The sequence below is a fragment of the Thalassophryne amazonica genome, chromosome 4, assembly GCF_902500255.1.
Source record: "Thalassophryne amazonica chromosome 4, fThaAma1.1, whole genome shotgun sequence".
In the NCBI taxonomy this organism is placed as follows: domain Eukaryota; kingdom Metazoa; phylum Chordata; class Actinopteri; order Batrachoidiformes; family Batrachoididae; genus Thalassophryne; species Thalassophryne amazonica.
In genome coordinates, this window is record NC_047106.1 from 52,605,589 (window position 1) to 52,631,983 (window position 26,395).

Consider the following 26,395-nt stretch of genomic DNA (forward strand, 5'->3'; position numbering starts at 1 on the left):
TACACACCCTGAAATGTAATACATCTAAATTTGTTTAACAGCCGGTTTTCTGTAGACAAGTCAGGAAATGGACACATTGACATTTCCAAGTAACTGAATATGTCTGACTTTATTTGCATAAGTCTTTAAGAAATGCAAACCACTGTGTGGTAAATCTGTCTGGAGGAGACAGTTGTCAAAAACTTTGTGACAGTTCAAAAAGGAAACGAGTGAGGAAAGCCACCAAGACACCCATGACAACACAGAAGAAGCCGCCTTTTGCTGCTTTTGGGTAAATTAAAACGTTCTGAATTTTGCATCACTGGTTATACAACTTCATGGTGGACTGGCACAGAGAGCCTTATTTGATCTGTTGTATGAAAATCCTCTGCTGCACTTCACTGTGAAGGTGAGTGGTGGTGCAACAGACAAAAGTTCGGCACAGTGTTGTTGAGGATGGGGGTTCCCCCTGAAGTCCACTATCATCTCTACAGTCTTAAGCAGGTTCAGTTTCAGGTTGTTCTGACCACACCAGAGGACCAGCTGTTCCACCTCCTGTCTCTATGCAGCCTCATCACCTTCCTAGATGAGTCGAATGATGGTGGTGTTGTACGTAAGCTTCAGGAGGAGTTATATAGCACCAAATCACAACAAAGCTGTCTCAAAGTGCTTCACACGAGTAAGGTGTAACCTTACCAACCCCTAGAGCAAGCACACAGGCAACAGTGGTAAGGAAAAACTCCCTCTGATTCCAGGTGTTTTGTCTGTATGTGGTAAAAGTGTTGAACTTGTATTGGCAGCATTCGATATTGAGAAAAGCCTGGGAAAAGCTGATGAGGTTGCTGGACAGAGGTGTTTGGCAATGCCAAAATCTTTGCAGGAGAACAGCTGTCTTTAGTCTTGAAAGTCCTTTGCTGCCTGCCTTGCTGTATGGCAGTGATTCTCAACCGGGGTGCCGCGGCACCCTAGGGTGCCGTGATCGATCGTCAGGGGTGCCGTGAGTATTTTTCATATTCGCGATTACGTGAATTATTTATTTTATCCACAAAGCATAAAACGACTCAGAATCTGACATCATTATGCTGCAGCCTCGCTCTCGTCTTAAGGCGGGACAATAACAAGGAGGCTGACGGCCGATTAAAACAGTGCCGTCTTCTTCAAAAGCCATCTAAAATGCGGAGCTGTCGGTGTGTGTGTCTGTGCCTGTGTGTGTGCGCGCGCGCGTGGAGTTAACAGGCTGCAGACTGCGAGGGAGGGGGTGGGTGAGGGAGGGGGTGGGTGAGGGAGATTCCTGAATGCAGGCGCAACACGTTCAGTGCGCAGCGAGCGCAGAGCAGAGAGAGGATTTTAACCCGAGTGAACGTTAACAAAACGGAATCGTGAAGCTGCCTTTACTTCTCTCTGAACTTTCTCTAAAGGTGTGATTCTGCCGTTACCGTCCTGTTCACACCATGTGCGCGTCGTATGCTGAATTTATGAGCTCATGAGATGAAATAAACGGTCAAATATATTTAAAAACATATTTAAAAAATGAGAATATATGAATGAACTGAGAGCCACAAAAAAAAAACAATGTTCAGACGCACAGATCACAAAAAGCAGGTGAGAACTCTGAACTTTAACAGCTGTTATTTTCCAAAGGTATTTATTTGTTCAATCTTGAGCTTAATGCAGTGTTTAAGCACAAAACGTGACTGATGAGGAGAAACAATTTCAGAAATGCAACGTAAACAACCACAAATCAGAAAAAGTTGGGACTGTATGTAAAATGAAGATAAAAATAAAAATGTTGCACCATTCCCAGTTTCTCCACTCACAGAAGCCAAACGTTCTTCCAGAGTTGTGTAATTATACTACAATAGTAGAATATAAAGAAGGGGAAAAAAAGAAAAAAAAATAGACAATATATTCGTCAATCGCAATTATTTGTCTGACAATTAATCGTCTCCAGAAATTCCTAATCGTGACAGCCCTACTTGAGATCAGAGCGCAAAATGCTTGAGGATTTTCGAAATGCGATGTTTTCTGTATCGATTTTCTATTGCGATAATTGGGTTTTGCGCAAAACCAGAGGTAATAGCATTATAATATTTTTGTTGGTGGTGTGCCGCAGGATTTTGTAAATATAAAAAGGGTGCCGCGGCTCAAATAAGGTTGAAAAACACTGCTGTATGGTCATGAGTGGATGTTCACCAGTGACCTAAGGTGACACCTGGATGTCTTTAGTCTTAAGATTTATTTTTATCCCCTCAGGGCAGTTTCACAGCCAGCAGTACAAACAGCAATCACAACAACAATGGACATCAGAACAAAACTGGATAAACAACAACAATTGCATCTTGGTAAGGTGTATCTGTGGTGAGATGGAAACAACGTCAACTCACTATACAGGGTGCGACTAGAATCAGCCAATATTGACTTTGCCTTTTTCACTGACCTGACCTTGTTCAGATCAGGGAGGTCCTTTAAAGCAGTCCCTGCCATTTTACTGCACACTTTGGTAAAGCCCTTCAGTCTGTTTTGATTTTTAATGGTCACTAACTCGTATCATTGGACAAAAAGAAAGAACAGACTCAGTCAAATGACCAATGTTTTCATAAAAGTGGTATCAGCGTTAAAATGTCTGAGTTTCCAAAAAAATGCATGCGCCAATGAGCTTTCCTGCACACGATGTCCACATGATACTTCAAAGTCAGATGGTTATCAATAACTGCCCAGATATTTGTACTGCTGGACTACTTCCACAGCTTCGGCAAATTCTTGGATATTGCTTAAAATTATTGTCAAAAAAGCAGTTACTTCCGGAGACTAAGATGAGAGGTGCCTGAGTGTTGATAGCCCCAGTGGCTGGAGATGATCAAGGGAATACCCACTCTTCACATGGCTGTGGCAGACAGATGGCTATTTTGCAGATGAGGCAATGGACTGGTTTTGCCTAGGTGGTTTGTTTTCAGGACCCAAGCCAGTTAAGTGGTGTCATGGATGCAGCAAGGTGCTGCACCACCTCATGCTCCCAGACATTCTTTTGTTTTTAATCAGTAGTAGTCGCATTACGTCAATTTGAGAGTTTGCAGTACGAGAGCTGTGTACAAGCTGCAATGGATCTGGCACCACCTGGCATTAAACATTTGTGTTGAAATCAAGACATTTTGCTCTATTACATTTAGGGGTGGACGTTCTGAGGAATGTAATAATGTCCGTATGCTCATGCATCCGTCCACCTCCTTTTCAGGCTGAATTTTACGCAAAACACCCTGGGCCTTCTGACATGCAGCTATGGTATTTTCTTAAAGATAAATGTAAACAAAGTTCAAGACATATTTAGTGACTTGAAAATGTTCATGTATCCATCACCCGACTTGTCTGCAGAAAACTGGCTGTAAAACTGATTATTTTTTTTGTGTTGAAGAATCATGGAGACTAACAATCCATTAATAATTAGAATTGTTGTGAATCAGAGCAGAAATGCTTCATGCAAGCATGTAATTCAAAAATAAATGGCAGCTTCTGAAAGAAGTACTGTTTGTAATCAAAGGAGTGCTTTAAATCCTTGATACGAAAATATTAGTACCGAGTAGCCATATAAACATTTGATAGCCTTATTTGAAACTTTGTTTTACTGTGGTCTTTTTTGTTTTCTCTCTCTCTCTCTCTCGCTCTCTCACACACACACACTTGCCGGGTTTAAGTGGTTCACATTTTTTAAATAGCTGCTTGATATTGCAGACAGTTTTCCTGACATAGTAATTTGCTTTTACAGGCTTGAATCCATATGCATCTTGTTTGAAGGGATGCAATATTGACCAGTGTCACTGGTCAGCAAATGTTTGTTTACTTTTGTTTTCCTGTCAAGTGCATGTATAAGTTGATTTCTCTTGCTGGCATTTCAGCAGGTTTTTTTTTTTTTTTTTGATTGAGAGAAAGTTGCCCAGCAGGTTCATCTTCAAACGCAACGTGGCTTACACAAGCCAGGTCTATACTTGTGATAATGTATATACGGATTGTGTTGCTTTGATCATGTACACATGCTTTGGCAGGATTGATGTTTATGTGCTGGGTGGGGAGTTTCTAGCCATATTCAGAAACTAATGCACTCACATGTACCACCCATTAATGAGAATGTCAAAGAACAGATAACAAAGGCAAAAATCACATAACCTCTATCCAGAAAATGTTGAAGATTTAACACACAAGACAATGAAAAAATTTAGTGAAATCCGTTGAAAACATTCAGTCTATTAACATATTGGGTTGTCTAATTTTTTCTTTCACTGGAGGTCCGTCATCAGTGCAGTATCGACACGGTGCACCTTCACTCTTCCAGGGCCAGACTGTCAGCCCACCTCAGACAGGCCTGCCTCGGGTTTCCCTACCAACCAGTCAACAGGCAGGATCTCCCTGCCCAACTGTACCAATAGCACAGGGTGTACCCTCACAGCAGCAGGTGAGCATGCAAAGTCAGAGGTACATAAGAATTATCCTGTCAGTCTGTCTGACAGTGAGTCTTGTAAGTACAATTCCTTCTGAGCTGTTTATGGATTTCATTGAAACTTCACCCACTGTTAGCACACTATACGAAGATGGGCATGAAAAAAAAATTTTTTAGTTGATGTTGTCCTTTTCTCCCTTTGCCTTCTCCCGTTAGGGGCCACCACAGCAGATCAATCGCTTTCATCTCACCCTGTCCTCTGTATCTTCCTCTGTCACACCAACCACCTGCATGTCCTCCCTCGGCACATCCATAAACCTCCTCTATGGCCTCCAGGGATTAAAGTTCTCTGTCACAGAGAACTTATTCGTTATATTTAGGGGTATTCTATACATTTCGCGCACAATAGCATGTCCGCTAAATGTCTTGTAAATCACTTCAGAAGTGTTATTCGGTTCCAGAAAGTGTTTTCAGTTTTAGAAGTGTTTATTTCTCACTAGCTTTTACATAATATATGTGAAACATATATATAAACACACAAAACAAAGCAGTTTTAGAGAGACCTGCCACTGACATCACAGTGCAGCTCTTTTCTGATTGGCTGCCACCCCTGCCACTGAAAAAAAAAATGGAACAGATTGAAACAGAATGTGTCCTTTTAACCTCTTACTTCTTAAAATAGGTCAACATTAGCCATCTTTGAACATGTCCAAGGTCTGTGTCCCCAGAATGTTTCCTGTACATTTGAAGACTCTGGCAGTAATAAGACTGGACTCATGCTGAGCACAGACAGATGGATGGGCGCAAAGTTTCACAATACCCAATGGCCATATTTGATGGCCTTGGGCAAAAACAGAAATGTTTTAGTCACATTGTGGCTCACCACAAATAAATCTGTTGGAAACTTTTACAGAAGCTTTTACAGTATTCCATTTAGTTGACCCTCAATTATTTTCTAACATCTGCATTGATTATGCAGGTAACCATTCAGGTGCAGGAAGTGGAACTGGGAGGAGCGGCACAGAGACAAGGTGGCTTTTTGTCTACACCATGTGGACACAGAGTCCTTGGGAAGCAACTGAGTGCAGACAATGCTGAAACGCACAGGTGATCCCACCCAACATGTGACCTATTCCCAAATGACTGGCAGATGTTCTGCATGGTGCTTCCATTTCTTTCTTTCCTCCATATTTACTCAGTATTTTTTGATATCATGTTTAAATGACCTCTTCATTAACTATTTCAGTCCATTGTGTTTGCACAGATATGATTGTAAGTCACTGACAGTTACTTCTTTTAATTTTTGTTATGCTCATTCATGCTGATTTCCCATGAATCATGTCTTGAAATTTCACTCAACAATACTGTCACTGGAGCATTGATGCTTTGTGGGAGAATTCCCAGTATAAGGACATCAGTTTTTTGACAGCATTGATACCAGAATTGATGACAGTCTCAAATCCAACTAAGCTTCCCAGCAATCACCATCCCAAGTTGGCTGGGTGAGTAGTGAGATTTGCGAGTTTTGTAACTGTAGAGTCCCAGCGGTTGGTATAGCATCGGATCTACCATCCTTTGAAAGTGCGTCTTCACACTCCATGTACAGTCCCTGGACCCAGGATCGCCTTTTCTGAGAGAAAGTAAATAATAATTGGCACTGTTTGAAATTTCTCCTTGCAAAATGTTTTTATATCTCTCAGTGAAGACTGAACCTGGAACTGTGTTGTGTCATTGTTAGGTTGTATGACGTGGTACATAGTTACACACAAGGTGATGTGTTGCACATTGGTGTATAGATATTAGGAACATAGACTGTAGTGTACACACTCAGCACACTCTCTGACACCCATAGGATTTCTGAAGAGTACATTTGAAGCTCAGCGTGCGGCTCTGCATGTTGCCGTTTTGGTAGTGCCTAACTCAGGCTACAGTATGTTCTGGCCAGCCCATAAATGTGTAATGCAGTGGGATGTGAGCAAGACTGATGTGACCTGGGTGAGACAAATGAAGCTCAACCATGCCCACCGATATTGAAGTTACCCTGGCTAACAGGCCAGGTCACCTGATGACTGATTAATGCATTTTTTGCAGACCGAGTGATGTCTCTTATAACTTTTGATTTAGGAGAGGATATTAAAAACTTCAACCAGCATATTGCCTCAGTAACTATGGTGCTATCACTGTAGTTGGTGTCACCATGCTGTTGATACCTGCTAATTAGTGCTAATGGTGCTACAAATGTTTCACTTCATGAATGTAGTAGAGCACTGATGTCTTAAATGGTCCATTATTACAGTTAAGTGCACATTCATTTAGTCATAAATTCATTGTCTGCTGCTTATCCGGGTCCAAGTTGCGGTAGCAGTAGACCAAGCAGCTCACCTCACTTCTCTATTGTCGGTCAAATCCTCTCATTGTTCCCGGGGCATCCAGAGGCATTTCCAAGCCAGCTGGGAAATCTAATCCCTCCAGCATGTCCTGGGTCTTCCCCGGGGCCTTCTCCCAGTTGGATTAACCACATAAGAAGACAAATTAATTCAGATAGTTGTGATAAAATTTTCAGAACAGACAAACACAGTCAAGGGGCCATCGACCCAGCACATTAGCTATCACTCAAAGTGACTGTACCCCTAATTATTCATACCTTTATGCCTGAAAATGGCTTAAATGCACAAGGTGTATACAAATTTTGTCATTTTGAGCCAGCCTCAAATGCTCATTCAAGGTTTCCTCAACCATTATTTATGATCTGTGCAAAGATGCATGCCATCGGCCCAGACTTTTTTTTTGTAAAGGACACGATAAGTAACCAGAGTCAAGTAACATCCTGTTGCTTCAGATAGAAATTCTTTGCCACCTAATAAGCCAAATCAGCATTATCCATGCACATGCTCTATGAACGTGTCAAATATATCAAATATTCCGGTCGAAGTTCATGGTTACCCACCTTAGTAAACAAAGCCGCGTTATTCGTGTGTGTGTGTGTGTGTGTGTGTGTGTGTGTGTGTGTGTGTGTGTGTGTGTGTGTGTGTGGTGTGTGTGTGTGTGTGTGTGTGTGTGTGTGTGTGTGTGTGTGTGTGTGTGTGTGTGTGTGAGAGAGAGAGAGATCCATTTCTAGCTGCCCTTTAAGTTAAATTATCAATTTTAAGCTGTGTTAAAGCAGCATGTCAGGTCCACATTGTTCCGTGGATGGTTGTCACAACGGTATGCTTGTACTACAAAAGAGGAAACAGCAAAATTGTTGAGTACATGAGTGCAAACGAGGTACCGCACGTTGTATTTGCGATCTGCCATACGTCCAACACACTTTTCCAACTGAATTCCAAGATTCCACAAATCTTAGAAACATGGTGTCTAACCAGATCCTTACTCTGGATGGTATTACCCTGACCTCCAGTAATACTGTGAGAAATCTTGGGCTCATTTTTGATCAGGATCTGTCCTTCAATGCGCATATTAAGCAAATATGTAGGACTGCTTTTTTGCATTTGCGCAATATCTCTAAAATTAGAAAGGTCTTGTCTCAGAGTGATGCTGAAAAGCTAATTCATGCATTTATTTCCTCTAGGCTGGACTATTGTAATTCATTATTATCAGGTTGTCCTAAAAGTTCCCTGAAAATTTTGTGAAGGCAATCTTTATTCATTAAATCCTGTAGCGGATTCAAAAACAAAAAACTGTTTAGAAATTTAGAGGGAGAGGTGATGGTCTAGTTGGTAAGGTGTTGGGCTTGAGAAGATCCTCGGTTCAAATCCCCGCCTGACTGGAAAATCACTAAGGGCCCGGTGTGTAGTGAGCGCCTTGTATGGCAGCACCCTGACATCGGGGTGAATGTGAGGCACAATTCTTCATTGACCCCTACCTGGCCGCCATATTGGATTTTCACGTGGCCAGCACTTTTTTCTCAAACACTGATTTATGAAGAACATTCATGTCAAATCTGATGCTTGCATCACCAAGTGAAGGATTGTTTCAATTATCTGCTGCACTAATTGAGAGTTTGGATTGTTTACGTGCTTCTGCAGTCGATCCTGCAGCAATCATAACCATCCCCTTCATTCCTTCCTTTGTTCCAGTCGTAGCCTTGGCCGCTTCTCATCGGGTTATGAACAGGCCCAGTTCAATCCCCACCCCTTCTCTGCTGATGCAGCTTCACGGGGCACCTCTGGAGTGGTTGCTGCCTACAGCCCCTACCTGCAGGGGGCATCCCTCAAAGTGCCCTGCTTGGAAGGTTATCAGACCGGACCAGTGGGAGCCAGCAGCTATGGTAGCCCTTCAACACTACAGCAGGCCCTGCTTTCCCCGACTCCATTGGACTACCGCCCCCCACAACAGCACGTCACCCCGACTCTCCAGGGCCTCCTTTCTCCCCGTCACTCTTTAACAGGCCATGCTGACCTCAGGCTGCCTCCCCAAGACCTGGCTGCTCTACTGAAGAGACAGAGCCCCCGACAGGGCCCGGCACCCCCCACACCACCCAGCACTGGGCCCCAGGAGTATGGAGACATGCTGCTTCTCCGCCAGCTGAGTCCGGCTGAGACCTTGGAACCACCCACACAGCAGGGTGCATCTGGAGGCCAACACTATCACCACCTCCTCCAAATCCGACCACCAGAGGTTCAACCTCAACAGCACACAGCCCAAGCTACATGCCCCACTTTGCCCCACTCAGAAAGCATGGAGGAGGATGAAGTGCCCGCTGGGTACCAACACGCACATGATGGTCTGCTGGCCAAGGCAGGTGAAAATCATGAGCTCCTGGGTCCTCCTCATGGAGACACTCCTTCCTACAGCTCCCCGACCCACCGGCATGGCTACATAAGGAGTGGTTCTTCAACAAGAGGTAAAAGCTGTTTATTATGCCGTTTATTAAGAACTGTATATCAAACAACGAGACTGGTAAGGGAATGTTTATACAAGTTGATTAATGCGCATCATGTTGCTCTTTTTAGAAGCTGAGCAAGTGGAGTGCAGGGCCCCAGGGCAGGCCATGGAAGTGCCTGATCATAATGGTGTGGGTTTTTCGAGAGGTTCCCAAGGTGACGCCTATAGGTCCCGTGGACAGCTACAGCGCCACCACACCATCCAGACCTGTGATGACGCTTATGTGAGTGAAATTCTGCTGCTGTTTTATACATGTCCATAAATCTGTCATGACAATCCATTGGCTGTTGACAGCAAGAAAGTGGCTCACCATTCGTGATTAGTTTTGATGCAGTGCCATCTGTTAATTAGGCGGTGTAACACTAATATTCAAACAAGCTCCACAGCAACAAAAAGCAATGTACAAATTAGACACAGGCCCCGTTATTTTGTCTTTGAGGGCTGTTGGGGTTTGGCAGAAATATGTGGTCTCTGATTGATAGATACTGCCCCAAGTGGAGGAGTTTAAGTATATCAGGGTCTTGTTCATGAGTGGGGCTAAGTTGGAGCGTGAGATTCATAGACAAATTGGGCAGCATCTGAAATCTTACGGTCGTTGTACTGGACCATCATGGTGAAAAAGGAGCTGAGCTGGAAGGTCAGGCTCTCAGTTTACCAGCCAATTTACGCTCCTGTCCTCACGTATGATCTTGAGCTTTGGGTAATGACTGAAAGAATAAGATTAAGGATACAAGCGGCAGAAATGAAATTCCTCCACTGGGTATCTGGGTTTACACTACTGGACAGGAATTAGAAGCTCAACTATCCAGGAGGGACTCAGAGAAGAGCCGCTGCTTTGTCGCACCAAAAGAAGCCAGTTGAGGTGGTTTGGGCATCTGGTGAGGATGCCCCCTGGTCATCTCCCTAGGGAGATCTTCCAGGCATGTCCAACTGGGAGGAGGCCTCAGGGAAGACCCAGGACACACTGGAGAGATTATATTTCCCAGCTGGCTTGGGAACACCGGGGATCCCCCTGGAAGAGTGATAGGATTTGGCTGAAGATAGGGAGATGTGGACTCCTTGCTCTGCTGATACTGTGCCCCGGATAAGTGGTTGAAAATGAAGGAATGATTTGATAGATAAAACATACATTCCCAATATTATGATGGCCGAATTAAAATTGTCTTTTAAAGGTGAGTCATGAATTGTTGTTTAACCCTTATGTGGCATCATATACTCTGTTGAAAAATACCGAATTTAAAGTGTATGGATAAGTGCAAAAAGCATGATCACAGCATGTCTAATATCAAGGTAGAGTAGAAAAAGTTGCCAAAGCCACTCCCAGAATTATCTTTGAAATTTAATCTTAATAGAAGGAGAACATACTTGGCACTTTCTAACTTTGATCTGTATTGAATAGCATAAATGTTTGGCCCATACTAAAATACGAAATGGGCGAAATGGGGACTGATAATCACGAAATGGGGGTAAAATGTAACGAAATGGAGCAGAGTGAACCAGACTGACTCCAAATAATTACTTTTATTTAATTGTTTAGCTTTTGTTTTTTGTGAGATGTGCTCAGTACATGTAGTAGGGGCAGGTGCGCCAACTGGCATTCAAGAGATGAAATTTCAGTTAATGGGTCAGTCTGCTCCATTTTGTTACGTTTTACCCCATTTCGTTATCAGTCCCCTTTCATCCCATTTCATTAAAAAAGTTTAATGAAAGTACATAATTGAATCGTATTTGGAGTCGGTCTGCTCCATTTTGCTCCATTTAACCCCTGTTTCATTCCCCATTTTGCTCCATTTCGCTTAAAAAAATTCAATAAAAAGTAATTAATTGAATAATATTTAATCATATTTGGAGTCAGTCTGGGTTGGTCTGCTCTATTTCTTTACGTGTTACCCCAGTTTCGTTATCAGTCTCCATTTCGCTCCATTTCACTTAAAAATAAAGTAATTGAGTCATATTTGGAGTCAGTCTGGGTCAGTCTGCTCCATTTCATTACATTTTACCCCCATTTTGTGATTATTAGGCTCCATTTCGCTCCATTTAACCCCTGTTTCATTCCCCATTTTGCTCCATTTCGCTTAAAAAAAATTCAATAAAAAGTAATTAATTGAATAATATTTAATCATATTTGGAGTCAGTCTGGGTTGGTCTGCTCTATTTCGTTACGTGTTACCCCAGTTTCGTTATCAGTCTCCATTTCGCTCCATTTCACTTAAAAATAAAGTAATTGAGTCATATTTGGAGTCAGTCTGGGTCAGTCTGCTCCATTTCATTACATTTTACCCCCATTTTGTGATTATTAGGCTCCATTTCGCTCCATTTCATATTTTAGTATAGCCACAGTGATAGGCATATTTCCGCTAATCCGCTAGCCGCTAATTATCAAAGCTAATGTTTTCATTATCGGATTAGCTTTTCAGATAACTTTGAAAACCATCATCGGACCAATTATCTTCCGATAAATTTTGGTCTGATAATTTTTAGATCGCTAACATGTTTTTGCAGGTGAAGTAAATAAAGCTTTACAGTTAAAAACCTTTAAGTCTGTTATCAAAGATTTTAGCACTTACCTGTTAAATGTTTTGTCACAGATAAACAGCTCTATTCTCTGTAAACAGTGGAGAGCTGGTTTCTGAAGAAACCGTTCTATCCTCTGCAGTCCGAGAAGAGCTGGTCACAAGATAATTACGCTTGACACCATATTAACTCAACGGCAATGTCACCCAAGTCGTCCAGAGGCATAAAGTTTTAACTTATGTTTAAAATTTTAACCAAACTAATTTTGGACATGTTATTTAAATTAATGTCACTTCTGAAGTTTTATACAGTTAAAATATCAGCTGTATGTTTTAGTTTTAAAGTATTGCACTCATTTTGAAGGTTTTAGTGTGGACATGCTGTGTCCAGGTGCATTGTCGGTAATCTCAGTACAGTCACGACAGGAGAAATGCATTTGAGATGCTCTGATCAGGCTCCACATGGACAACAGCATTAAACTCTTTGTATATTGTGCCTAAAACGCTTGTGAATATACTCTCTGGGTTTATAGTTGTTGTTATTGTTTGTTTTATGTAAAAATGCCAGAAGAAGCTCAGGTTGCTTCTCCATTATATTCAGTTGGAATCACTGAGAGTTGCATCGCTTCCTGTTTGCGCTACGGTCTCTACTGCCATCTACTGGCCAGTAGTGTTCATGGCAGTATTCGTCCTAAGTATTGAGATATCCCATAATCCTAATGTTCAGTGGATTCTGTTTAAACTGCAGCAACTCTCTGGCGCACAAAAAAAAAAAAAAAACTGGTACGCAGAGGATTATGGGTTAGGGTCTGGACGCCAGTAGATGGCAGTGTTCTATGCTTTTTGACCCCGATTATATCAGATGGTTGTCTAATAAGTTATAACAACTTGACTTTTGGCTTTTTCAAATGTCTTTTTTTTTTTTTACATATGAATAAAATGGCATATTTTACAAAAGCACATTTATATGTAAATACCAATACGTCACGTCACATTAACGTGTTGGTTTTTACATAGAATGATTGAGTCAACCAATCAGTTAGTGGAGGTTCATTTTACCCAAAACGTCAAAATTAGTGCATTATTTAAAATTAAAAGATATGTGTTATATTTTAACTTTGTACAAATGACAGAATTGACATCAATCAATCAATCAATCAATTTTTTTATATAGCGCCAAATCACAACAAACAGTTGCCCCAAGGCGCTTTATATTGTAAGGCAAGGCCATACAATAATTATGTAAAACCCCAACGGTCAAAACGACCCCCTGTGAGCAAGCACTTGGCTACAGTGGGAAGGAAAAACTCCCTTTTAACAGGAAGAAACCTCCAGCAGAACCAGGCTCAGGGAGGGGCAGTCTTCTGCTGGGACTGGTTGGGGCTGAGGGAGAGAACCAGGAAAAAGACATGCTGTGGGAGGGGAGCAGAGATCGATCACTAATGATTAAATGCAGAGTGGTGCATACAGAGCAAAAAGAGAAAGAAACAGTGCATCATGGGAACCCCCCAGCAGTCTACGTCTATAGCAGCATAACTAAGGGATGGTTCAGGGTCACCTGATCCAGCCCTAACTATAAGCTTTAGCAAAAAGGAAAGTTTTAAGCCTAATCTTAAAAGTAGAGAGGGTGTCTGTCTCCCTGATCTGAATTGGGAGCTGGTTCAACAGGAGAGGAGCCTGAAAGCTGAAGGCTCTGCCTCCCATTCTACTCTTACAAACCCTAGGAACTACAAGTAAGCCTGCAGTCTGAGAGCGAAGCGCTCTATTGGGGTGATATGGTACTACGAGGTCCCTAAGATAAGATGGACCTGATTATTCAAAACCTTATAAGTAAGAAGAAGAATTTTAAATTCTATTCTAGAATTAACAGGAAGCCAATGAAGAGAGGCCAATATGGGTGAGATATGCTCTCTCCTTCTAGTCCCCGTCAGTACTCTAGCTGCAGCATTTTGAATTAACTGAAGGCTTTTTAGGGAACTTTTAGGACAACCTGATAATAATGAATTACAATAGTCCAGCCTAGAGGAAATAAATGCATGAATTAGTTTTTCAGCATCACTCTGAGACAAGACCTTTCTGATTTTAGAGATATTGCGTAAATGCAAAAAAGCAGTCCTACATATTTGTTTAATTAATGGAGTTATTCTATCCAGATTAATTTGATGATTTTAAATCAAAACCATAAATCAAAACTGCTTTATTTTCCAAGACCTCTGCTTCACTGCTGCACTGCTGTATTCTGTTAAGGAATAATGGCTTGTTTTGTGTGTGTGTAGAGTTGAGCCTAGCTCCCCTCAGCTGCTTCACTGCTGTAAAAACAGGAGCTTCCAGCAGTGGGCAGGGCGCACAAAGACAGAAGTGCTGACTCATTGTTTGGGTCGCCTTTGATGCAACCAGAAGCGATCGTGGTGTTAAAACTCAAAATCAGCTTGTTAGTAGTTTCGTGAAAGTTATCGGTTAGCTGTAGCTTCTGATAAATTTTTGGGTGGTTTATCGGTTTAGCTTTATAAAATATAACTTTTCAGTTAGCTGATTAGCTGTTATCGAAACTAACTTTTTGGTTAGCTGTGCCCACCACTGTATAGCCGTAAATGTTTGGATTTTTGTTTGTTTGGCAGTGGGGATCATCAGCACAAAATAGGTTTCCTCCAAAATTCTGAGTTGTCACAAATAACTGAAAGGTGCTAGTTACTGGTTTTTATGCTGAAAATTGTCCTTTTAATTTTTGCATAGGATCAGGCAGAACCTATGTCTGGAATGAGTTTATTGGCTGGGAAGGCTCTTAGTTCTGCTCGTATGTCGGACATTCTCAGCCAGACATCGCTGACAGGAAGTCAGCAGCTTCACCAGCGAGAAGATTCGGGTGAGTCGGATATACATTGATAGAGCTGAACTGTTATTTTGTTTATCTTTGTCTACATCAGTAAAGCGTGTTTCCTTGCACAGCATGTGATGTGGAAGGAGAGATCCATGCTGCAGCATGCTACCCCTTGTCCTGCACCACGGACATGCTCCTCAGCTACAAACCCCCTGACCTGCAGTACAGCATGGAGCAGGCTGGGGTCTAGCACAGGTGTGCACACACCACGTCTTCTGATAGATTTTTAACAATTAATCAGTTCAGTATAAAAATGAAGATCTGCACAGTCAGTTGTTGAGAACAATCAGCTAAAATAGAGGCACTGTAACTCCATGTACTGATGTTCTATATCATGTTTTGAGTTCTTTAATGCTGAATATTGAAAAATGAAATTGACTGTGTTGGAGCTTTAATGTGAAGGCAACCGATGTATTGAAAATTAATTTTTGTCTCTCCTCCATACTTCCTTGTATTTTCTCCCTGTGTGTGTTCTCTTGTAGGAGGGGTGTATATCCTGTGCACAGCGATCCATATCAGCCATACTGAGTTGTGTTGACTTGAGTTGAGCAGCATCACAAGCAGCATCACACCAAACACCATCATCTGCCCAAGCGGGTGCGCTCTATGTCCATCTGTCTGTTTCCATCTGACCCCAGGATGGCAGGCTGTATGACAGAAGGGGAGGAGTGGGTGGGGCAAGATGTACACAGGTCGGGGTCACAGAAAAGGCCATGGGGTTAAAAACGTCAAAGTACCAGCATTTTCTGCACAGACATCCAGCATTCATCGCCATGGAATGTCACTTCTCACATCAAAGAATCATCATTTGTAGATTCGGAGGATCTGCTTCTCCCTCATTCAACATGGTCCAAACCCTCAACCCACCCCACCTCCTCCCAAATGCCACTCTGACCTAAAAGTCTCCCCTTTCACCTTTGATCCCTAACTGCTGACACGCTTCATTGTGTGCCTCCTTGGCCTAAGGCATCTCGACAGTCACGCTTGCAGGAGCATGGAACCACATGTACATTCTACAGCCACAAACCCAAAGTATTCACATTAGGAGTGTGTGTCTGAAAGCGGACTGGGGTGGAGCAAAGGTGTATGCATGAGTTTCAGTGTGTTCCTGCTGCTGTCCTGCAGCAGATCACTGTGGAGTGGATTGTAAGCTCAGTCAGGCTGTGCAGCGGGCCCTTTGGGTGGGTTTAGGTCCTCTGTCTCCAAAGATGGAGCTCTGTGAGAGCACACAGGACAAACCAGCTGTGTGTGTGTGTGTGTGTGTGTGTGTGTGTGTGTGTGTGTGTGTGTCCTTCCTTCCTCATTCTGTTTTCTTTTTCCTTGTTTTACATTTAATTTTAAACTTGTTTTTATGGAGAATGTCCATGTAGGCATTATGGTCAATATTATTACTCTTATCGCTGATACCGTTTCCATGATTATTATTGTTATTATTATTAAAAGAGAAATAGTTTTGTGTTGAGGAAGAAAGGATTTTTTTATTTGCATAAGTCTGCACTTTCAGTTCAAGCTATGTTTTTTCCAGACCTCCGTGCTTCTCTCCTCACACTTCTTCGTGCTCTCTTGCCCTCCTTTTCAGTTCCACCCTCATCCCCATTCTTCTCACCTTTTCTCCATCTTTCATAACCTCTTACCATTGTCTGTGACAGTGTGTTGCATGGTGGGTAATTTTACCGGACATTTGCTCCTTTCCTTGTACAGTGATACCATGTATAGAATGCTCTTGGAATTTTTTTTTTTTTTTTACATTTTGTTTGTAGATGTTGTCTGGGAGGATTTTTACATTGGTGTTGTTTTATCATTTGTCTTTGAATATTTTTGTGTTTAACGATTATTGAAATTTCTAACCGAAAGACAACAGAAAAGAGACGGCGCTCTTCCTGTTGTAAAAGATTGTTTTATTTGTTTTGATATTCTATCAACACTTGAACAAGTGGAAATGAATTTTGTTGCTTTTTAAACTATCATTTCAACTGTCGATGTTGTGGCTGTCATTCTTGTTGATGTTAATGGTGTAGCTGCGGCAAGACATACAGGGTCAGGGTTTGGGCTTTGTCTGAATTGGTTTGGATGCTGCAAAGTCTTGACACTTTAAAAAACAGAGAATAACTTGTAAAATAGCTGACATATCATCCTCAACATGACTGTGTGGAGATGGACAAACACACTTGTTTTTCTCTCGCTGCCCTACCTATCGTCTGTGACCCTCACATCATTTTTAACTGTATCAGCTTCCGATTTGATGACGCCTTACCAACGCGGCTCTTCTTTTTGAGTTATGTCTTGTTGCTACAGCAGCCACGGACAAAACTGCAACTCAAATCCACCCCAGTTTTCATTTTTGCCTTCATTTGAAAGCGGACTCGAGACAACAAATGTGGGGAAGCAGCAAAGGAAAAAAAAAATTGAACCTGGAATATTTTGTGGCATGCGTCTCCTGCCATTGAGCCATGAGGTCACCACCCCATACCTCCCCCCCCAAACACTTGTTTTTGTTTTTTTAAACCTCTGTTTGCTGTGTTTCCTTGTGCATTTGAAAAGGAGCCTGTGGTTGCTTCATGAAGAGCAGAAGGACCCTGTTGGAGTTGGTAACAACTAGGCATCCCTCCAAACCATAATGGGTATGCCTACCCTAAACATGCTTAACGTGATGTGGACTTGGTTTCCTAAGCTGAGTCGGGCTGGTGCTCTGCTGCATTAGGGACCACCAAGAAAGGACTGAAGAGATCCAGGAACTGTTAGCACACCCCTTTTAATTTTATTGTATGTCCTTTATTTATCCTCCTATATACAGTGTTCCTGATTGTATATCAGACCAGCCAGAGACTGTGGTGTAAAGAAAAAAGTTCCAGGTCCACTTACCTTTGTTTATATAGGTCAAATTTCGCAATGCCTGGCTGCACGGATGACATGAACCCCTAACTGTATTGTATGCTATAATGCTATATAACTCTGAGAGCTGTTAATGGTGTGATGCAGCCCCTCTGCTTTCAATTTGCATCATGCCACTTCCTATTTAACAGCATTCACTCCTCAGACCCTGATTAGGTTGAGTTTGATTAATCTGTTGGTTGGTCCCAAGAGACAGCAGTAAAGACTAAAACGCAACAGACTTAAATTTCCTTGACCTGATGTGTTTTCTGCCATCTTCCTTAAGTCCTGCTGTAGTGGAGATACACATCTGACCTACGATTAGCTCCTCAATGCGTTTCTGCCAGCAGAGGCTGAGTCTGATTGGGTAGATTAAATATTTCTCTGGACCTCGTTTTGTCTTAATGGTCGTGGTTTACACCAAGCCAAAGTGCAGATTTTAAGAGGGGGATCCTGATCCTCCACGTTGTCTAATTTTGAGTATGGTGTCAGAGCTGTCGGCGGGTTTGTGTTGGTTAAAGATCAGAGGCACGTGAATGGAAAGCACTGCCTGATCAGACTCACCTCATGTTCAGTCCAAACTCTTCTATCATCCCTTCTGCCTGTCTGCTTTTTCTCTTAATCCCAACATCCCTCTTCAGCAAGCTTGCTGTCTACTTTACGTTTTGCCTCTCCCCCCCAAAAGTTATTTTGTCTCATTTGTTTTGTTTCTTTTTGTTGAGTACAGAAATACTAAAGTGCAAGAAAAACGACTAAAAAGAATATCAACCAAACTGAGATGAATAAATATATATAAATAAAGACAGTTTGAAAAGGTCATGCCTTGTTTATTGGTTAAGTATACGAGGGCTGTCAATAAAGTATAGGTCCTTTTTATTTTTTTCAAAAACTATATGGATTTCTTTCATATGTTTTTACGTCAGACATGCTTGAACCCTCGTGCGCATGCGTGAGTTTTTCCACGCCTGTCGGTGACGTCATTCGCCTGTGAGCACTCCTTGTGGGAGGAGTCATCCAGCCCCTCGTCGGAATTCCTTTGAGAAGTTGCTGAGAGACTGGCGCGTTGTTTGATCAAAATTTTTTCTAAACCTGTGAGACACATCGAAGTGGACACGGTTCGAAAAATTAAGCTGGTTTTCAGTGAAAATTTTAACGGCTGATGAGAGATTTTGAGGTGATTCTGTCGCTTTAAGGACTTTTCACGGTGCGAGACGTCGCGCTGCGCTCTCAGCCGCCGTCATCAGCCTGTTCAAGCTGAAAACCTCCACATTTCAGGCTCTATTGATCCAGGACGTCGTGAGAGAACAGAGAAGTTTCAGAAGAAGTCGGTTTCAGCATTTTATCCGGATATTCCACTGTTAAAGGAGATTTTTTTTAATGAAAGACGTGCGGACGGATCCGCGCGTCGGGACGCAGCCGACGCGGTGCGGCGGCACAGGAAAAACACCTCCGTGTTGATAACCATTTGTAAAATCCAGGCGGCTTTTGATGGCTTTCAGTGGAGTGAGTAGATGAGAAATTGTTTAACAGGCAGGACATGTTCCAACTTGTCCTTAAGGCTTTCAACAGAGGTGTTTTTCCTGTGACGGAGCGTCGCAGCGGCTGCGTCCCGACGCGCGGACCCGTCCGCACGTCTTTCATTAAAAAAATCTCCTTTAACAGTGGAATATCCGGATAAAATGCTGAAACCGACTTCTTCTGAAACTTCTCTGTTCTCTCACGACGTCCTGGATCAATAGAACCTGAAATGTGGAGGTTTTCAGCTTGAACAGGCTGATGACGCCGCCTGAGAGCGCTGCGCGATGTCTCGCACCGTGAAAAGTCCTTAAAGCGACAGAATCACCTCAAAATCTCTCATCAGCCGTTAAAATTTTCACTGAAAACCAGCTTAATTTTTCGAACCGTGTCCACTTCGATGTGTCTCACAGGTTTAGAAAAAATTTTGATCAAACAACGCGCCAGTCTCTCAGCAACTTCTCAGACAAAGGAATTCCGACGAGGGGCTGGACGACTCCTCCCACAAGGAGTGCTCACAGGCGAATGACGTCACCGACAGGCGTGGAAAAATCACGCATGCGCACGAGGGTTCAAGCATGTCTGACGTAAAAACATATGAATGAAATCCATATAGTTTTTGAAAAAAATAAAAAGGACCGTTACTTTATTGACAGCCCTCGTATTCCGGACTGTCTTGACTGTACTTGTTTATCCTGAACTCTTACGGTGCATCCGGAAAGTATTCAGTGCTTCACTTTTTCCACATTGTATGTTAGTCTTATTCTTAAATGGAGCAACGCCCCCCCCCCCCCCTTAATAATTCTACTCACAACACCCCATAATGACGTCAAAAAGTTTTCTGAAATTTTTGAAAATTTTAAAAAATTAAAAACTAATAAATCACATGTACGTAAGTATTCAAACCCTTTGCTCAATACTTTGTTGATGCATGTTTGACAGCAATTACAGCTTTGAGTCTTCTTGAATATGATGCCAAAAGCTTGGGGCACCAATTGTTGTGGTTAGAGGTCCAGCTGGAACCGGACCATTACAAGGGGTTGGACTCAAACGCTGGGAGCAAGAAGCAGAACAGATTGTGAATGAAAAGAGTTTTATTTACAACACCAAATAACTTGAAGTACTGTGCTGAGCTGCAGGAAGCCTGCTGAGCCGAGACCGGGCCCACATATAGTGGTGGAAGTTAAGGAGCCGCAGTGCACACTGGGCCAGACTTGGGAGTCTGAGAACGAGCTGGAGTCCTGGAGTATATGGAGCTGGAACCAGGGCCAGGTGGGACGCAGAGAGACGAGGAACTAGGAAAATGGAGAACACAGGTGACTGTGCTCATAAAACTGGAAGCCTTAACCAACCAACAGTTCACTGAAGGTTTAAACAGGAATGTTCTCAGGTCCAGGAATAAATTTCACTGTCTAGGAAATAAGGTTCTCTGTTCAGGAATTGTTCACAGTTCATGAATTATCTTAAGAGGTCAGGTGCTGCGCGGCTTGTGACGCATTTCCAATTAAGCAGGGCTTTAGAAAAGACTTGGAAAGTTCTTAACTGTTCTGCATCAGAGCTCATACAGTTCTTAGTCAATGCACAGTCACAAACAGGATCTCACAGACTTAATGAGCAGATGAGTTCTAAAGTGATGTGCAGGAATTCGTCTGGAAACAAAAGGATCAACAATACGGTAATTAGAGATGGCCAGGGTACCTGGAGATGAGCTACGGGAAGCTCAGACATCAGAGCGCATGGAAGTGGCAGGAATGATGACGTGTAGAATCTGGCATGGTCAAGGACACGGATTCATTGTGGAAGGCTCACAGAAGAATTGAATCCAGCCAGTCAGGCTTGCGGAACAAAGACTGAGCTCAGAGCCGGGGTTTAAGTAGCCATCAGGCGCTCATGCAGTCAGCTGCAAGGAGAAGATGAGCTGCAAGTGTTCCTCGGCTCTGCAGAGCGTCACCTGGAGGGAAAACAGACAAACTACACACAAGAAGTTAAAAAAGGGAAAGAGGCAGACAAAGGGAGACCATGGCACCTGTCTGGGCAGTTTTTGTCCATTTCTCTTTGCAGCACCTCTCAAACTTCATCATGTTGGATGGGGAGTAGGGTTATGACTACAAAACGTTTTTCAAAACTTTAATTTTCCTGATGTTGCATTTGATGAACTTTTACCCATAGTTCACTTTTTTGAAGTTTATTTCATTGGATCATGAGAAAACCTCCCGCACCTAGCACTACATCACTTTTAAAAAAAAAAATACGAGTTTACACAATACTATTTAAAATAATGTAACAAGAAAAGAATTAAGAAGTATCAAGAAATAATAAAATATATACAAAAAAAATTGTCTGCAATTTGATGGTAAGAAAATTGACAATAAGGAGTACGAAGTTGTGTGCTTGAAAAATGACAGAGCAACTTGGCATTTTGGCAAGTGACAGTGGAACTGCTGCAGACATATACCACTACAGGACCTGCTTGATGAGTACAGTGCATGGAACAGTATTCAGATGATCATGTCTGACACAACAGTCAATACTGGTCGCAAAAATGGTGTTGTTGCCAGGCTTCAGAGAACTTTTCGAGACACGGGATTCAATGAACCTCAATACAACAGCTGCCAGCACCATATTCTTGATCTTGTTCTGTGACGTGATGAACTTCTTTTTATACGGTCACCTAACATTAACTGCAAGTTTAATGATGAGATTTTGGAACTGTATGATGATTTGCAAAATGCATACATGGGCACCGAAGGGATACCAGAGTATGAGAACCTTGGCTGGAGAGATGATTTTAAATTCCTTTTTGAGCTTTGTGAAGCATACAAGTTTTACAAAATGGAGGAAAAATGGTCTCGCATCAAATGGCACAAGCTGCCATCACTTCATAGTGCCAGGTTGAACTCACAAGGAATTTTTGCACTTACTGCATTTTTCCATCTTCCAAATTGGCGAGAACAGCTGAGGGTAACTTGCGATTTCATTGCAACTACTTGGTCACGGGCCTGGTTTTATAACCAGCACTATTCAGAGACAGATTATGAAGACCTGCTGTCAGCAGTATCGAAACGTAAGTGTCCCAGAGCTGTGAAATGCTTCTCTACTCACTGGAAAAAGGAACCATCTACTTGCAAAACAGACAAATATCTTAACAGCAAATTTATTAACACTAATACACAAATCTGAAACACTATTAAAAACACTACAAATGCTATATGTACTCATTTTCATGTATTCCTCATGTGTATTGTATGTAAAACTGACGTTATAATAAAGAGTGTTTGAGCCGCGAGGTGTTTTAATGTGAAATATGAAACTGTCTTAGGTGTGGGAGGTTTTTTCAAGATCTGGCAAAACCAAAGTCATTTTTGTGAGTTTTAGGTAAAAGTTCATCATTTATAACCCCAGGCTAATAAATTTAAGATTTGTCATAACCCTAATGGGGAGCGTCGGTGCACAGCCATTTTCAGATCTCACCAGGCATGTTTGGTCAGATTCAGGTCTGGGCTCTGGCTGAGCCACTTAAGCACATTTGGATAATCGATTGGCAGCACGGTGGCTTAATGGTTAGCACATGCCTCACAGCAAGAAGGTTATGAGCTGTGGCACCTTATATGTAGACAGGTGTGTGTCTTTCCAAATCATGTCCAATCAGCTGAATTTAACCCAGGTGGATGCTAATTAAGCTGTAAAAACATCTCAAAGATGATCAGTAGAAACACGATGCACCTGAGATCAATTGTGAGCTTCACGGCAAAGGCTGTGAATACAACCCCAATTCCAGTGAAGTTGGGACGTTGTGTAAAATGTAAATAAAAAGGTGCAAATCCTCTTCAACCTATATTCAATTGAATACAGCACAAAGACAAGATATTTAATGTTCAAACTCATAAAGTTTATTGTTTTTGTGCAAATAATTGCTCATTTCTAAATAGATGCCTGCAACACGTTTCAAAAAAGCTGGGACAGTGGTATGTTTACCACTGTCCCATCTTTCCTTCTAACAACACTCAAGCATTTGGGAACTGAGGACACTAATTGTTAAAGCTTTGTAGGTGGAATTCTTTCCCATTCTTGCTTGATGTACGATTTCAGTTTTTCAACAGTCCGGGGTCTCTGTTGTCGTATTTTGCACTTCATTATGCGCCACACATTTTCAATGGGCAACAGGTCTGGACTGCAGGCAGGCCAGTCTAGTGAACTCTTTTACTACGAAGCCACGCTGTTGTAACACGTGCAGAATGTGGCTTGGCATTGTCTTGCTGAAGTAAGCAGCGACGTTCCTGAAAAAGATGTTGCTTGGATGGCAGCATGTGTTGCTCCAAAACCTACCTTTCAGCATTGGTGCCATCACAGATGTGTAAGTTGCTCATGTCATGGGCACTAACACACCCCCATACCATTACAGATGCTGCCTTTTGAACTTGGCGCTGGAAACAATCTGCATGGTCTTTTTCCTCTTTTGTCCAAAGGACACAACGTCCATGATTTCCAAAAACAATTTGAAATATGGACTCATCAGACCACAGCACACTTTTTCACTGTCCATTTCAAATGAGCTTGGGGCCAGAGAAGGCGGTGGCGTTTCTGGATGTTGTTGATGTATGGCTTTCACTTTGCATGGTAGAGTTTTAACTTGCACTTGTAGATGTAGTGACGAACTGTGTTAACTGACAATGGTTTTTTGAAGTGTTCCTGAGCTCACACGGTAAGATCCTCTACACAATGATGTTGGTTTTTAATGCAGTGCCACCTGACGGATCAAAGGTCACGGGCATTCAATGTTGGTTTTCTGCCTTGTCGCTTACATGTAGAAAGTTCTCCAGATTCTCTGAATCTTCTGATTATATTATGGACTGTAGATGATGGAATCCCTAAATTCCTTGCAACTGAACGTTGAGAAACGTTGGACTATTTTTTCACAGTTGTGGTGATCCTCATCCCATCTTTGCTTGTGAACGGCTGAGACTTTTGGGGATGCTCTTTTTTTACCCAATTATGACACTCACCTGTTTACAGTTGACCTGTTCACCTGTGGAAGGTTCCAAATGTGTTCTTTGAGCATTCATCAACTTTCCCAGTCTTTTGTTGCCAGTGTCCCAGCTTTTTCAAAACATGTCGCAGGCATCCATTTCAAAATGAGCAAATATTTGCACAAAAACAAAAATGCCTATCAGTTTGAACATTAAATATCTTATCTTTGTGGTGTGTTCAACTTAATATAGGTTGAAGAGGATTTGCAAATCATTGTATTGTGTTTTTATTTACATTTCACACAACATGCCAACTTCATTGGGATTGGAGTTGTACGTATCTACATGTGATTTCTTAATTTTTTGTTTAATTTTGAATACATTTGCAAAAAATCTGATAAAACCTTTGTCACTTTGTCATTATGGGGTATTGTGTGTCGAATTTTGAGGGAAAAGTGAATTTTCTCCATTTTGGAATAAGGCTCTAACATTTAAAAAAAAAAAGTGGAAAAAGTGCAGCGCTGTGAATACTTTCCAGATGCACGGCATACACACACACACACCCACACCCAACAACTTTAATAACAGCAATAGCTTGTACCACATTTTTAGGCTGCCTTCGTCTCTGGAGTTGGGATTATATGGATGATGACATTCATGTCCAGTGCCATTGTTGATGAGAAAAGTTTACTAACCTTGACTTTACAGAAAATGTTGGGTTCATGATTTTCCTGGATCAAGAATAATATCCAGGCTTAATGAGTTCTTGGACTCTACCTTCAGAAATATCTGTTGAAGGTACTGAAAGATTACTTTGTCTTCGCAGTTAGTTTTGCTGTCGGATTTCTTTCTTTGAGACCAAGAGACGCCTGGGGAAAATGTATGAAGTAATGAGGTTGATGGATACCTTTGCGCAAGAACAAAGGTCCAGGACTTTAGACTTGAATAGAGGATTTACTGTCATTGTATATGTTTCATACATAAAATGAAATTTGTCCTCTGCATTTAACCCATCCTAATTACAGTTAGACACAATCCAACCAGTAGGAGCAGTGGGCAGCCACAGTCAGGCACCCGGGGACCACCTCCAATTGTAGAGACACTGCCTTGGTCAGGCGCAGAGAAAGAAGACCCTAAATAAGCATATTTTTGATTGTGGGAGGAAACCCACACAGACACGGGGAGAACATGCTAAGTCCACACAGAAAGGGCAGGAAGCGATCCCACAACCTTCTTGCTGTGAGGCACTAGTGCTAACCACTAATCCACTGTGCCGCCAGGGTCCTGATGCTTAGTCTTTCCTTTATTGTGAGACCAACACTGTCGCTACGTTAGCTGATGTATTAAATTATTAGTATCTACCCTGGCAAAGTGTTGACGTCTGCCTGCTGAAGTGTTTTGTTGATCTGGCCACCTGTGTGTAGTGGCTTTTCATCACTAGAGGAAGCATACTGTCATCTGCCACTCTTCACCTCTCAGCTCACTAATGTGCTTGTGAACTTCACTGGGCCACATCTATTGTGGTCTTTCTGATGGTTTTCTTAGCTTGATTATGACTGGCATCAACACTGCAAATGCAGCAGTCATCTACTGTAAGCATTTTGTTTAATTTTAAGTTAACACTTTTAATCAACAGAGTAGCCAATTTGTCAATCCAGTTAATTACAGCCTTGTTACAAAAGGGATCAAATTACTTTTTTCTCCTCAAAATTCTACTCAAAACACAATAATGACAACATGAATTTTTTTTTGTAAATTTAAGAATAAAAAAAAACCCCTAAGAAATCACATGTACATTAATATTCTCACCCTTTGCTCAATACATTGTTGATGCACCTTTTGGCAACAATTACAGCCTCAAGTCTTCTTGAATATGAGGCCACATATCTTTGGGCAGTTTTGTCCATTCCTCTTTGCTGCACCTCTCAAGCTCCATCAGGTTGGATGGGGAGCGTCTGTGCACAGCCATTTTCAAATCTCTCCAGAGATGTTCAATTAGATTCAGGTCTGGGCTCTGGCTGGACCACTCAAGGACATTCACAGAGTTGTCCTGAAGCCACTCCTTTGATATCTTGGCTGTGTGCTTAGGGTCATTGTCCTGCTGAGAGATGAACTATCGCCCCAGTCTGAGGTCAAGAGCGCTCTGGAGCAGGTTTTCATCCAGGATGTCTCTGTACATTGCTGCATTCATCTTTCCCTCATTCCTGACTAGTCTCCCGGTTCCTGCTGATGAAAAACATCCCCACAGCATGATGCTGCCACCACCATGCTTCAATGTGGGGATGGTGCCTGGTTTCCTCCAAGTATGATGCCTGCCATTTACACCAAAGAGTTCAATCTTTGTCCCATCAGACCAGAG

The 26,395-nt window shown here is 42.1% G+C and overlaps 1 protein-coding gene across 3 annotated transcripts in view; it reads left to right on the top strand.

Annotated features, from left to right (window-relative positions):
- sik3 (SIK family kinase 3) overlaps window positions 1-18,371 on the top strand; it is a 123,710-nt gene extending 105,339 nt beyond the window's left edge. The window contains exons 20-27 of one of the 3 annotated variants that reach the window (XR_004560022.1): window positions 4,257-4,423; window positions 5,388-5,515; window positions 8,485-9,251; window positions 9,361-9,515; window positions 14,539-14,668; window positions 14,752-14,878; window positions 15,166-15,736; window positions 15,926-18,371. Coding sequence is in view for 2 of the 3 variants with exons in the window: in XM_034167906.1 (XP_034023797.1) it covers window positions 4,257-4,423; window positions 5,388-5,515; window positions 8,485-9,251; window positions 9,361-9,515; window positions 14,539-14,668; window positions 14,752-14,873 (1,469 nt within the window). In the remaining variant the exon portion in view is untranslated. Of the gene's footprint in view, window positions 1-4,256; window positions 4,424-5,387; window positions 5,516-8,484; window positions 9,252-9,360; window positions 9,516-14,538; window positions 14,669-14,751; window positions 14,879-15,165 lie in introns of all 3 variants that reach the window. The other 2 variants (XM_034167906.1, XM_034167905.1) reach the window with 2 other exon arrangements.
- The last annotated feature ends 8,024 nt before the right edge of the window (window positions 18,372-26,395 follow it).